Source organism: Melanerpes formicivorus, unplaced genomic scaffold, assembly GCF_026170545.1.
Source record: "Melanerpes formicivorus ecotype bairdi unplaced genomic scaffold, bMelFor1.0.p_v2 SCAF_16, whole genome shotgun sequence".
NCBI lineage: Eukaryota > Metazoa > Chordata > Aves > Piciformes > Picidae > Melanerpes > Melanerpes formicivorus.
Window position 1 is genome coordinate 17,643,187 of NW_027142368.1, and position 11,702 is coordinate 17,654,888.

General features: G+C 62.2%; 1 protein-coding gene and 1 pseudogene across 2 annotated transcripts; both read right to left on the reverse strand.

Moving 5' to 3' along the window:
* Positions 1-1,086: 1,086 nt before the first annotated feature.
* Positions 1,087-2,853, reverse strand: LOC137446181 (cytochrome P450 1B1 pseudogene; annotated as a pseudogene).
* Positions 2,854-3,698: 845 nt separating this feature from the next.
* RAD51 (RAD51 recombinase) lies at positions 3,699-11,470 on the reverse strand. Of its 2 annotated transcripts, none has more exons than XM_068148519.1 (10): positions 11,365-11,470; positions 9,817-9,929; positions 8,733-8,870; positions 8,012-8,129; positions 7,400-7,491; positions 6,479-6,573; positions 5,511-5,624; positions 4,970-5,099; positions 4,611-4,732; positions 3,699-4,343 (listed from the first exon to the last, which is right to left on the reverse strand). In XM_068148519.1, exons 2-10 carry the CDS (start codon positions 9,901-9,903, stop codon positions 4,220-4,222), a joined length of 1,020 nt encoding a protein of 339 aa, XP_068004620.1. In that variant the 5' UTR covers positions 9,904-9,929; positions 11,365-11,470; the 3' UTR covers positions 3,699-4,219. The 2 variants fall into 2 exon arrangements, with proteins under 2 accessions (XP_068004620.1, XP_068004621.1); XM_068148520.1 differs by having other exon boundaries at positions 4,970-5,121.
* Between the last annotated feature and the right edge of the window lie 232 nt (positions 11,471-11,702).

Here is an 11,702-nt window from a genome sequence, read left to right on the forward strand (position 1 = left end):
CCTTGTGTGGCTGTGCAGGGCTCCCTGCCCCCTCTCTGGCTGCTGGATGTGTAACTGAGGGACTTGGTTTGTGTTGATGTTTGGCCTCAGTTCCTCAGGGGAATGGTGAAGCTGCCTCCTCTCCCTGCTGCCTCCTCTCCCTGCTGCCTTGCCTGGAGTCTCCCAGGGGCTGCCCCTTTTCTCCTTTAAATGATTGCAGCATTCCAGAGGCAGCAGCACCTCTCCCTGTGCTGCTGGGAAACTTCTGACTCACTCCTGGAACTGTCCACATCCCTCCCAGGAGCAGGACACTCATTCCAGCTCCCCCCTGGCTCAGCTGTGCTGCAGCCATGAGTCTTGGTTCAGGGGCTCGATAATGCCTTGGAACTTCCCTGGCAGTGTCAGAGCTGCCCAGCCCCAGGGGGCTGGAGAGACAACCTGGGGTGGGCCAGGGGCTGGCTCTGCCTTGTTTGGATCTACTGAACTGCAGTGAGTGTTGTGTGCTAAGCGTCGTGGAACCAGGACAGCTGCCTGGGGGAGATGTTCTCACTGGAAGGGCAGCTGAGGGAAAAGCCATGGGGAAGGGAGGAGGGGAAGGGGTTGGACACAGGCAGAGCTTCTCTGGCTCTGCTCTGGCTCAGGCTCTGCAGGCCTCAGAGAGTTCTGAGAGGGCTCAGCCAAAATAAACCAGGATTGGCTTCTGCCTCTGGAAGTCCCTGCAGGAATGAGGTAGTCAAAGCATTGCACAATCCTTTAAGGAAAACGGGGGCAGATTCCTGCCCCCAGCACAGGAAGCAGAGCTGGGGTCATGCTCTTGGCAACAGAGGGGAGCCACAGCAGGGGGGAGGACGGGAGCTCCACTGCTGTGAGGCCAGGCTCAGGGAGTTGGGGTTCCTCATCCCAGGGACCAGGAGGCTCTGGGGAGAGCTTCTGGTGGCCTTTCAGTGCTTAAAGTGGCCAAGAAGAAGGCTGGGGATAGAGTTCGAGCAGGGCCTCTTGTGACAGGACAAGGAGGAGCCAGGACAGGAGCTCAGGGGTGAATGATGCCTCCAGGCAGCAGTCCCCTGGAGAAAAGCAGCAGAGCCAGGTCCCAGGGCAAAGGTGTTTATTGCTGCCCTTCACCCTGCAAAGGGGGACAGGGCTGTGCTGCAGCAAGACTCCTGTGGACAAAGCAGGGTCTGCCCCCTAAGCCCCAGCCCTGCCAGCTCCGAGCCGCCTGGGTGCAGCAGAGCTGGGTCCCACCAACCCCCCGGCAGGTGCTCAGGGCTGGCTGCCCGCAGCCTGCCTCTGCCGCACGGTGACAGGGAAGGGCTGCGGCCTCAGCACCAGCCCATAGCTGCAGGCCGTGGAGAGCTGCTCGGCGGGGTTGGCGTGGAAGGAGCACTGGTGCAGGAGGAGGGCGGTGAAGAGGAAGACCTGGAGCTTGGAGAGATGTTCGCCGATGCAGCGCAGCTGCCCCGCCGAGGAGATCAGGACGCTGCTGGCCAGGTCCCGGTCCAGGCGCCGCCGGGAGTCCAGGAAGCGCCTGGGGTCGAAGCGCTGGGGGTCAGGCCACCCGCTGCTATCGTGGTTCACTGCCCACTGGTTGATGAAGACCACGGTGCCCTTGGGGAGGTGGACGCCCTCGAGCTCCACGTCCTCCGTGGTGGCGTGGGGGATGGTGATGGGCACGAAGCTGCTGTACCGCAGCGTCTCGTAGATGAAAGCCTCCAGCAGGGGCAGCTGCGGCCGGTCCGCGGCTGTGGGCAGCCGGCAGCATCCCACCACCCGGTCCAGCTCCGCCTGGAGCTCCCGCTGCAGCCGGGCGTGCTTCAGCAAGAGCAGCAGGACCCAGGAGAGCGCCGTGGATGTGGTGTCCTGCCCCGCGCCGAAGAGGTCGGTCATGGCACCGTCCACGTCGTCGGGGCCCAGGCCGGCGGGGAGGCTGTCGCCGTGCTCCACAGCAGCCAGCAGGACGTCGCGGGGGGCGCGGGGGTCCAAGGTCTGGCGGTGCTGTGCCAGCTTGGCGCGCACGAAGCCGTGCAGCTCCCGGGTAAGGGCCTGGAAGTCGCGGAAGATGCTCCTCACGGGGTTGGGGAAGAGCAGGAGCCAGGGCAGCACATCCACCACGCTGCCCGCCCCCACCGCCTGCCCGAAGCGGTCGTTGCGGCCCAGCAGTGCCCTGAACTCGCCGTCGGCGTGGCCGTAGCGGCGGCCGAAGCAGAGGGCACAGAGAACGTTGGCGTTGGCCACCACCAGGAACGGGGAGGGCTCGAAGTAGGCACCGCCCTGGCTGTGCTGCGGGAAGAGCCGGACCAGCTCCGCCGCCTCGGCCCCCACCTGCCGCTCCACCTCGCCGGCCGTGGCGTGGGCGCGCAGGGCAGCGTGGGCCAGGCGCCGCTGCGCCCTCCACCGCGGCGAGCAGGACCCGAAGGCCACGCTGCGACCTCCGGACACCAGCTGGAAGGAGGGGAAGTCGGGGCGGCCGGCGAAACGGCTGCCCAAGCCCAACAGGGCGCGGCGGATGACCGGCTCGGCGCTGAGCACCAGCACCCTGCGCTGCCCCAGCCGCAGCTGGAACACGGAGCCGTAGCGCTGCGCCAGCTGCCCCAGCGCTACGTGGGGCAGGCGGCCCAGCTCCAGCGCGTTGCCCACCAGCGGCCAAGCAAAGGGGCCCGGGGGGCTCCGCCTCCCTGAGCACCCCAGCTTGGCCCCAATGTGGGGACAGGTCCCGACCAGCAGCAGGAGGGCGCCGAGGAGCAAGAGAGCGCCGAGGAGCAGCAGCAGCCCCACGGCCGCCCCGTCGGGACTCCCCGCAGCGCTCACGGCCCCTCTGCCCCGCACTGCCGCCCGCAGCCCCTTTATGGCCGCCTCCGAGGGGGACGGAGCCTCCAGCCCCTCCCCAGACTCCGGATGGGGCAGGGTAGGGCCCACCCGGGGTTCTGGGGAGGAGTGGGCTCCGACGGGGATCACGGGGCCGGGCAGAGCTGTGGGGGTGTAGGGGCCAGGAGCCGGGGTGGGACTGGAAGGAGGCTGTACTGGGCTCGGTGCCATCAGCAGCACGCAATCGGATTCAAGCGAGCAGCCACGGTGGGACTGGTAGGGGAGCTTGGAGCCTGATCCATTTCCTCTTACAGCCAGGGCTAACCGCGTCCCAAAGCCGCCCGGGCGGCTGCAGAGGCTCCTCGGCAGCGGCGGAGTCTGAGCGCCCGGCCCGGCGCTTCGGCTGGAGCTCCAGCATTGGATAGCGACAGAGCCTGCCCTTGGCCCTGGGCATTGCCTGCTCTGAGCATCAGCAGGGGGCCAGAGGTGAGGCTTTGGTACCGGCTGGGGCAGGATGGGGGCTGTGGGATGCAGGGAAGAGAAGCTGGAGCCCTCTGCCTCTCCCTCGCTTCTCCCAGGGGAAAAGAACAAGGAAGATATTTTTGGCTTCCAACCCCCACTAGGGCACTCTGCTCTTTAATCAAGCTTACAGAGTTCACAACAGCATAGCTCATATCAAAATGGACTAGAACAGAACCTTCTCCCCCTCAGGAGCTCCTTGAGGGACAGCTACAGGCACTCAGCACAGTCCCACTGCACCCCTTGAACCAGAAAGGACCTTGGGACAGTAAGAATCCTCCAGACCCCTTCCTGGCAGGTGATGGATCTCCTCCCTCCCTGCAGGTGTAAAGCACCCTGCTGTGCACCAACAGCTGGCTGGCCCCCAGCAGCCATCCTGGCACAGAGATTTAATGAAATAAAGTAAAATTACATTTAATTGAAAGGAAAACAAAAAGTCAGCAGTGAAAGGTGAAGCTCCCCAAGAGCAGCAGGTTGTAGAAGCCAAACCACAGGAAGGTCAAGCCCAGGGGTGGTGGTGACCCTGCCCAGCTCCTTGGTCATTACAGCACCCCAGGAGTCAGGAACTCACCTCTTTTATTGGCCAGACCCCCCTGCTCCCCCAGGTGATGAAGCACAGCCACAGCCTTGGGGCTGAGCTATGTGCCCTGGCAGAACCCAGCTGGAAGAGGAGCTGTGTTGTGGTGCTCTCAACTGTCCTCGAGGAGCCACATTAACAGGTGACTAAGGGAAGGGCTCCCAGCAACACCTCCAGCTGTGCCTCAAGCTGTCTGCACCTGAGGGACCTCCACCAACCCCAAGGGATTCCTCTGCCAGCATCTCAGCAGCCGCAGTGGGAAAGCATCCAGCAGGTGCCATGAAGAAAAGAGCCTCTCATAGGCACCTGGTCGTGGATGAGGCAGGAGAGGAAATGGAGCCTTCAGTCTTTAGCATCTCCCACTCCATCAGCACCGATGGCAAACATGGCCTCAGCCTCGGGCAGGCAGGGGGAGTCGTAGATCTTGCAGATCCTGGTCTCGCCCCGGCCCTTCCGCAGGTACAGCCTGGCAGGGAGGAGAGGCAGTGAAGCTTAATGCCAGGGAAACACCACCACAGCCAGGGGCCACAGTGCTGGCACAGGGCCACAGTGCCAGTGCAGGGCCAGCGCGGCTGGCAGGGCTGCAGCAGCTCTGCTGCAGCTTCAGGAGGCTCAGAGCAGCAGGGCCTGGGCTGAGCACACCCAGCCTGGAAGCCCAGGACTCAGAGGGGATTCAGCTGCATTGACAAAAGCTCCAAGCCCAGGGCAGCAGAGGGCTGCCCTGCTGCCTCACCTGGTGGTGGAAGCGTGGGCTATGATGTTGCCTCCGATGGGCTTCTTGGGGTCTGCCGCAAACATGGCTGCTCCGTCGACTTGAGCGACCACCTGGTTGGTGATCACCACAGCCACGCCGAACTGCGGGGACAGGCAAGCTGTCAGCGGCCGCGGGCCTGCCCTGGGCCTGCCCTGGGCTCGGGGGGAGAATGCACCCAAGGAGGGGAGGGGAGGGGAGGGAAGGGGGGACACACACCCAGGAGGGGAGGGAGAAACCCCCCCACGCCGCGGCGTGTGCTGTGCTGCCCACAGCCCTCCCGCGCTCCCCTCACGGCCAGCAGCGGGGCAGGCGGCTCGGGGGACCGCGGCCCGGGGTACCTCGTCGGCCAGGCGCAGCAGCATGCGCAGGAAGCGGGCCAGGTGCATCTGCCGCGCCGCCAGCTCGCCCCTGCCCGCGTAGTCCGTGCGGTACAGCGCCGTGGCGCTGTCCACCACCAGCAGCGCGTACCTGCGGGCACAGCAGGGTCCAGCTGAGGAGGGGGAGAAGCTGCTTGGATGGGAGGCTGCCCAGAGAGGTTGTGGAGTCTCCTTCACCCGAGAGCTTCCAAACCCCCCTGCCCTTGGCCATTGCTCCTGGGCAAGCTGCTGTGGGTGCCCTACTTGAGCAGGGGGTGGAGTGGCTCTCTCCAGAGGTCCCCCCCAGCCCCCAGCAGGGTGGGAGTGGGGGATTCTGTGAGAGCCTGATCTGACAGAGCCAAGCACAGAAGCAGACTGCAGAAAAGTTGGTCTCTGGGGTAAGCAATTCGAGGTTCCAGAGTGATGGACTCTACACCTCTCTGGCACTTGTTCACCCTCCAGAGGTCACCTGGCAGCACCAGGCTGTGCTGCACAAGCACCAGTGCCCCCCAGAAGCCCTCACCTTGACTCAGCCATCATAGCAGAGGCCTGGTAGAGGAGCTGGGTCTGGTGGTCTGTGTTGAAGCCTCGGGCGTAGGCCACGTTGTCCAGCACGTCGCTGCCAGATAAGCCATACCTGGAAGACAGGGAGGAAAGGTCCAACCTTTCAGTGACAGCGGCAGCAGCGATCTAGCTGGGTCACCCACAAATGAGGATGAAGATGCAGACTGCTGGGAGAAGGCTGCTTCCCTGCTCAAGCTGGCACAACCTCAGTGTCTGAGAAACACTGCAGGGTAAACAAATCCCTCCCTTGGTCTCTGGCTGAAACAACAGGCACAGAGTGAAGGCCCAGAGAAGCAGCTGCAAGTTTGACAGTCTAAAGCATCACAAAAGGCAGAAGCTTCTCTTCCTCTGGAGTACAGAAGCAGCACTTCAGGCTTTTAGATCTTGCCAGAATCTCTGCAGCACAGCTTTCATTTGGGTCATTGGGATTTGCTTCCTAATTGGTGTAAAAGACTTGTCAGGACATCTGAGGCAGAGGCAGGAGATGAGGAAAGAGCTTTTCCAGCTGCTCTCAGCATCAGTTCCCAACAAAACTTTATCCAGCTGCAGGTGCCACAACCTTTGACCAAAGAATCCTTGTTTCAGGGCAGTGCAAGTGGCAGAATTCAAGAGTAGCCTTGGAGTGTGTTTCACTGCTAGTGTGTGACACAGGCAAGGAGTGCAGGCATCATCCACAGGGGACAATGGCAGAGCTGCTGCTGTGCTTAACTCTGGGGGCTGGTTGTAAGAGGGCTCAGCAAGGTGCTCTGAGCTGTGTGCAGGCAGGCAGCTGAGCAGACAGGGGCAGGTTGGGCTTTAGGGGCAGGAGCGGTCTAGCCCATGAATTTAAAGAGCCAGGCTGATCCACACAGTGATCCTTGAGGGAGCCAGGAGGGATGTGCTCCTGCCTTCAGCTGCCAGCAGCTCACCCCAGCCCCAGGCACAGACCTCTCAGCCACGGCCAGCAGCCGCTCGGGGCGGAAGGTGCCCTCGGTGTCGATGTACATCGCTTTGCCTTCGCCGCCGCCTCGGTCGATGGGGAGCTAAGGGAGGAGGGAAGGAATGAAAGGTGAAATGAGGCATCAGCAAACAGCCCAGCTGCTGCCTTCTGCCTCAGCTGCTGTCAGGCAAGATGCTGTGGTGAAGTCACTTGGGCTGGGAAAAGCAAGACTCCTGCTCGCAGTGCCTGGGCTGGGAAGCTCAGGGGGTGGCAGGGTGTCTCTGCATGACCATGCTAAGCCCCAAACCTCTGGTGTCTTAGGAGAGCACTGCTAGGAAGTAAGCAGCACTATCCTCTGTTTCAGCTGAGACTGGTGAAAAGGATCCCCCCAGCTGATTTAGGGTTTGGTAGCACTTTCACTAAAGCCAAGTGAAGTGACCTCAGGACAGGTCAGGACAGAGAGCTCCCAGTCACAGAACACCTCACACCCAGCAGCACTCCTCCTCTCTTTTCAGCACTCCTGGTGATAAGAAAGGTTTCTCTGCAGTCCAGAACAAGAGTGAAAGCTTCTCTGCAGCTAAGACCTAGCACTATGCTCCAAGGCAAATGTGTGTTAAACTCTGTGGTCAGGTCTCCAGGACATGTCAAACATGGGCAAAACCCCACCCCAACCTGAGCTGCTGCTGAAGTGACCCCAGCAGGCAGAGCACAGAACAGGAGGTCCTGGAAAGCTGCAGGGACAGCCCAGGGTGCTGCAAATCCTCCTGCTGTGTGCAGCTGTTCATGCATCAGCCTTGCACAGGGTGAGGGCAAGCACAGACCAGCAGCTCCCCGAGAGCTGAGCTGTCTGAACTCTTGGTTTTGGTCAGTGCACACTCACAGAATGCCAGGTGGGAAGGGCCCCCAAGGACCACCTGGCCCAAGCTTACCTGGCAGGTGACTGCCAGGGTGTGGCAGAGCTGCGTCTTGCCGGTGCGGAACTCCCCGAAGAGCTCTGTTATGGAGCCTGTCTCCACTCCTCCTGAGGGGAAAGGAGAAACCAAAGTTCACAAAGGGGAGAAAAAGGCCCTGTGCAAATATTCAGCTCACAGAGCCTTGCTCAAACACCTCCTTTGGTTACAGGCTTCAAAACTCCCACTGCAGGAGTGGTTTCCAGGCTGAGGGGCCTTCACCCTGCAGACAGGAGGCTTAGGGGCTGTGCTTTGGAAGAGGCTGAAGAGCTGAGATGATTTGTGGTGGGGTTTTGATGACAAGCAGGGAGGGAGGTGACTCTTCAGTGTGGGTTCTGGAGATTAGCCACAGATTCCACTAGAATCACCCCAAATGAACAGCTCTGGGTGCTGCACCCCAAGCAAAAGGTTGTCAAACCGTTTGCACAGCTCTAAAATCAGTTGTGACGCAAGGGAGCAGCACTTGAGGAGAGCTTTCCTCCCGTGAGAGCTTGTGTCTCACACCACTCTTGGGCAGAGTTATGTCCACAGGGAGTGCAAACAGAAACCAGGAAGCTGAGATTATCCAGCAAAGAGAAGCAAAGTTATTACCCTGCAGGAGCTTGTCAAGTTCCTTGGAGCCAGTGGTGATCTGGATGATCTCTGACCTTCGCTGGTGGAACTCTGTTGCCGTGGTGAAGCCCATGGGAACCAGCTTAGCTGCCTCAGCCTGAGGAAAACCAAACCAAGCCATGAGTCCAAGCCATTCATTTACTCCTGCTTGTAATTAATACTCTAGCTTCTGTGCTGTGGAGCTGAGAAGCACCTATGGAACTGGATGCAGACATTTAACTTCATGGACTGCCTGCAGCTGGTACCTCTGAAGGGAGCTGGAATTCTGCTCAACAGCACTCTGTGTGCTGCATGGACATCTCCTCCAGTGGCTCACTCCCCCTGCTTTGGTGCAGTTCTGTCCCTGTGGAGCCTGACTTGCTGGGGATGAGCACACAGCCACTGGGAATGCTCTTCCCAACAGTGAGTAAATGCACAAAGCAGGGAATTACTGCAGCTCAGCCTGCACTGGCTCAGAGTTTGAGAGCTGAGAACTGTTCTGAGCTGGCAGGTGCTGGGAGATTTCAGCTCCAGCTTCACTGCCCAAAGTCAAGGCCAGGTCTGATGGTGAAAGCCTGAGGTACACAGCCAACATGCTTCAGAACAACACAGCAGCACAACAGCTCTGCTGGGGCAGCCCAGTGGCTATGGCCCAGGATCCTCTGCCCTGGCAACTGCCAACAGTGGGTGCTTGGTTAAAGCTTTTCTGTAACACCCTCACCAAGATCTTGTCAGCTTTGGCCTCACTGATGCCTTTGATGTTCAGTAGCTCCTTCTTTGGTGCATAGGCAACAGCCTCCACTGTGTGGAACCCAGCTTCCTCCAGCTTCTTCACATCGTTGGCATTGATCCCACATTGCTGAGAGGGAGACAAAAGAGAAGCTGAGACACAAATTCCTTCACCTCAGTGCCTCTGAATGCTTCCAGCTGTCTTCAGCAGCTTTGGATCAAACTCTGTTAGCACAAATCAGCACACTGAGTGTTGCCTCCCTCTTCACTGCTGCAAAGAACTCCTTCTGCCAGGGCAGTGCTTGCCTGAGCTGCAGATGGCAAAGTGCAGGCAGCAGGAATCGTTCTGTTTGGCTGGACAGGTGCTGGAGGTGACCAGTGCCTGTCAGGACAGGGCACACAGCCCTCCTTCTGGGGTCTCCACCACAAAAAAAGGGACATGGATCTGTTGGAGTGGGTCCAGCAGTCACAAAGATGATCAGAGGCTGGAGAACCTCCCCTGTGGGGACAGGCTGAGGGAGCTGGGGCTGTTCAGCCTGGAGAAGAGAAGGCTTCAGGGAGCCTTTAGAGCAACCTTCCAGTATCTGAAGGGGCTCCAGGAGAGCTGGGGAGGGACTTTGGACAAGGCCTTGTAGGGATAGGACAATGGGAAATGGCTTTGAGCAGGAAGATTGAAATTTACACAGGATATGAGGAAAAAAAATCTTCACAGTGAGGCTGGGGGGAGCCTGGCACAGGCTGCCCAGGGAGGCTGTGGCTGCCCCCTCCCTGGAGGTGTTCCAGGCCAGGCTGGATGAGGCCTTGGGCAGCCTGGGCTGGTAGGAGCTGTCCCTGCCCATGGCAGGGGGCTGGAACTGGATGATCTTCAGGGTCCCTTCCAACCCAACCCATTCTGTGATTCCAAGAGAACACCTTGGCAGGGTCAGGCCTTGCCTGCTTTTGTTTGTGTTCATTTGGTTGTCATTTTTCCTGACAGAACACAAGAGTTCAGCAGCCATGTTCAGCTACACCCTGAGTACAAGGAGCAGAGCAGCAGACTGACTGGAAACTTACTCTGGAGGGATCTCCTTACCTACCTCTAACCTGGAGATGAGCTGTGGCCCAAAGCTCTCCTCCTCTGCTGAGGTGTCTGCGTTGGCTTCCAGCTGCATCTGCATGGCCATTGCACCAAGGGGCCAGAGCAGCCTCCCTGCAAGAAGAGCAGAGTGTCCACCACTCAGAGCAGAGCACTCCTGAGGTGCTGCAGGAGGGATGAGCTGACCATCCCAAGCAGGAGGGGATGGGTTTCTCCTCTCCCAGATCCCTCAGCCTGTGGTGTGTACTGCAAGAGATCTCTTTTGTCTGCTTCCCTACATAGGAAACAATCAACCAACAACAAAAAGGCAAACCAACAGCTCTCTGCATCACCTGGTGAAGAGCAGTGGGAAGCTCAGTACAGAGCCCCACAGGTAAGAGACTTCCCTAAGCAGTGCCTCACTTCAGCAGGAAGCAGCTGGGGTCACACTGACAGACAGATTGCTTGGAACTGGCCCTTGATGTCCCAGCTCTGCCCTCACAACGCGGACAAAGGCTGCCAGTGCCCTGGGGGCTGTGAAAGGGGCCTGAGATTCTCCCTCTGGGCCCTGCTAGTGCTGCAACACATCTGTGCTGCCTTCCTGAGGACCGAGCTGCGGAGCACCAGGGAGGCACCAACAGCTGAGGGGAACAGAGGGCAATGAGGGCATCTGCCTGCCCTTGTGCTCCTCGGGTGACTCTGCCCAGGGGCTCAGCAGCACTCCTAGCACCTCCCAGCTACCAGCTGCCCCTGGGACCAGCAGAGCCACAGGCAGGGGCAGCAGTGACCACAGTCAGAGCTGGGCTGATGAGCCCAGGGTCAGCCACCCAGGCCAAAGACCCCCGGGGCAGGGGGCACAGGGCAGGGGGCACAGGGCCCCGGGGCAGAGGGCACGGGGCAGGGGGCACGGGGCAGGGGCACAGAGCACAGGGCAGGGGGCGCAGGGCAGGGGGCACGGGGCAGGGGGCGCAGGGCACCAGGGCAGGGGGCGCAGAGCACAGGGCAGGGGGCGCAGGGCACCAGGGCAGGGGGCGCGGGGCAGGGGGCACAGAGCACAGGGCAGGGGGCGCAGAGCACAGGGCAGGGGGCGCAGAGCCCCGGGGCAGGCCCCAGGCCCCGCAGTAACTGCACCGCCTGCGGCCTCCTGCTCGGGCGGGGCCGGGAGGCCTCCTCCGCACACCACAGGTTATCGCCCGCCGGGTCCCGCCCCGCTCGCTCACTCCGTGCCTCACGTCACCCTCACCCTCACCGTCACCGTCCCCGCTCGCCTCCCCGCACACGCCCGGGGCCGCCCGCGCCCTCCCTCTGCGGGCCCAGCCGGCCACCGGCTCCCGGCCCGGTGTGTCCCCGGCCCGGGGGGCGCGGGGCGGGTGGCGCAGGGCCGGGGGGGCGCGGGGCGGGGGGGCGCGGGCCGGGGGCGCAGGGCGGGGGGCGCAGGGCGGGGGGCCGGGGGCGCGGGGCGGGGGCGCAGGGCCGGGGGCGCAGGGCCGGGGGCGCGGGGCGGGGGCGCGGGGCGGGGGCGCGGGGCGGGGGCGCAGGGCCGGGGCCCGGCCCGTCCGCGGTCGCTCACCCTGCGGCGGGGCCAGGCCTGGCGCTGCCGCTCCCCTCCCGGTCCCGTCCGCAGGCGCCGCCGCTTCGAGGAGCCCGCCACGGCGTCACGTGACGGCGGCCGCGCGCCGAGCCCCGCCCCGCCCCCCGCGCGCTGGGCGGTGCCGGGGGGCGGTGCCGCGCATGGGGGGCGGGGCTGCGCCGAGGGGCGGGGCTGCGCTGCGCGTGGGGCGCGGGCAGCGGAGCCCCGGGGGGAGGGCAGCGGAGCCCCGGGGTCGGCGGCTCCGCCTGCTCCCTTCCATTCGTGGCCTTCCCCTCCGTGGGGGGTGGTTGTTGTTGTTTCAGTGTCGGTGATGATCG

Coding starts and splice junctions, on each gene's coding strand:
- RAD51 (XM_068148519.1), bottom strand. CDS start 9,903: ATGGCCATGCAGATGCAGCTGGAAGCCAACGCAGACACCTCAGCAGAG. Junction 5,100..5,510: donor GCTATGATGGCTGAGTCAAG/GTGAGGGCTTCT, acceptor CTGTGCCCGCAG/GTACGCGCTGCTGGTGGTGG. Junction 4,733..4,969: donor TGCTGCGCCTGGCCGACGAG/GTACCCCGGGCC, acceptor CTGTCCCCGCAG/TTCGGCGTGGCTGTGGTGAT.